General features: G+C 43.2%; 1 protein-coding gene across 1 annotated transcript in view; it reads left to right on the top strand.

Moving 5' to 3' along the window:
* The window catches only part of LOC113471416, a 3,176-nt gene extending 2,322 nt beyond the window's left edge, over positions 1-854 (top strand). Inside the window, exons 2-3 of the mRNA XM_026830548.1 lie at positions 3-429; positions 496-854. Coding sequence (XP_026686349.1) covers positions 3-429; positions 496-781 — 713 coding nt within the window. The 3' untranslated portion in view covers positions 782-854. The remainder of the gene's footprint in view (positions 1-2; positions 430-495) is intronic.
* Positions 855-1,169: the final 315 nt, after the last annotated feature.

Raw genomic sequence — 1,169 nt, 5'->3', positions numbered from 1 at the left:
AGTTCTGGATCTTATTGAGGAGCGAAGAGTTTCACTTGCGCCTGGTGATACACTCATTCTTTTCTCCGGAGCAAATGACGTTTCCCACACTTCTTGGAATGCAATCAGAAGTACCTATGAGGAGATTCTGACTAAATACCACTTCTGCAGGGTTGGTGTGGTGCTGATCCCGCTCAGAAGAGGAAGTCATCATCTCAATACGCAGATCTCTCACATCAATCAGAAGTTGATCAAGTTCCTTACACCCAAGCAAGTTCTCATTTTCAATCCTCAGTCTATCTTGGGCAATGAGGATTATGCACCAGATGGTCTTCATATGAACAAGAAGGGGAAGGAGAAAATATGTGACCTCTTGAAGAGTCAACTTGTGGTGACATCTGATGTTGATGCTGCAGCTGGTACAGGCCGGAGATGTTGGAATGACAGATCCTGGAGGGGAGGACTGAAGAGATCAAATAATAGAGGACTGAAGAGATCAAATAGGAATGACAGATCCTGGAGGGGAGGACTGAAGAGATCAAATAATAGAGGACTGAAGAGATCAAATAACAACAGAGCCGGCAGACGATCCGGAGACAATCACGGGAGAGTTTATTATAATTCTACCTATAGCCGGCCTTTTCACTCTGATTCTGATTCGAACTCAGATTATTATCAATGGTCTAGGGGGCGCTATTGTGATGATTATGGATATGATGATTACGACTGCTACTATCACTATCAGCCGTACATGACTGAGCCTGGAGTAAGACCAGGTCGTGCAAACAGACGTTTTTTCTAATGGCTTGACGAGTGCGATAACGCTACGCACGAATGCCATCCTTCCCACTGGAAGGTTCTTGTTCGATTCCCGATTAAATCTAAATAGTGATAGTGGTGGTCATGATCAAACACAAAGTATAATTAGCCATGATGATACTACTATTAATGATGTTAGTATGTCACGTTCAAGTTCAAATGGCTCATTGACAGGGTTCGATTCCCAGCTTGAGCGTGAGTTTGGTGCAAGTCACTCATCTACTGTAGGAACTATTAACCCTATAGGAATTTTTGGCCCTGGGGATTTATGGCAGGATTCTTTGCACGCGTCAGATGTGCCTCTCACTAATATTTCTGCTGCTTCTTCTCCTAACACTAATATTTCTTATTCTTCTTCTCCTACTCTAGAT

This window comes from Diaphorina citri, unplaced genomic scaffold (genome assembly GCF_000475195.1).
Source record: "Diaphorina citri unplaced genomic scaffold, Diaci psyllid genome assembly version 1.1 scaffold2405, whole genome shotgun sequence".
Taxonomy (NCBI): domain Eukaryota; kingdom Metazoa; phylum Arthropoda; class Insecta; order Hemiptera; family Psyllidae; genus Diaphorina; species Diaphorina citri.
Note: the sequence above shows the minus strand (reverse complement) of the source record. Positions and strands in the feature narration are given on the sequence as shown.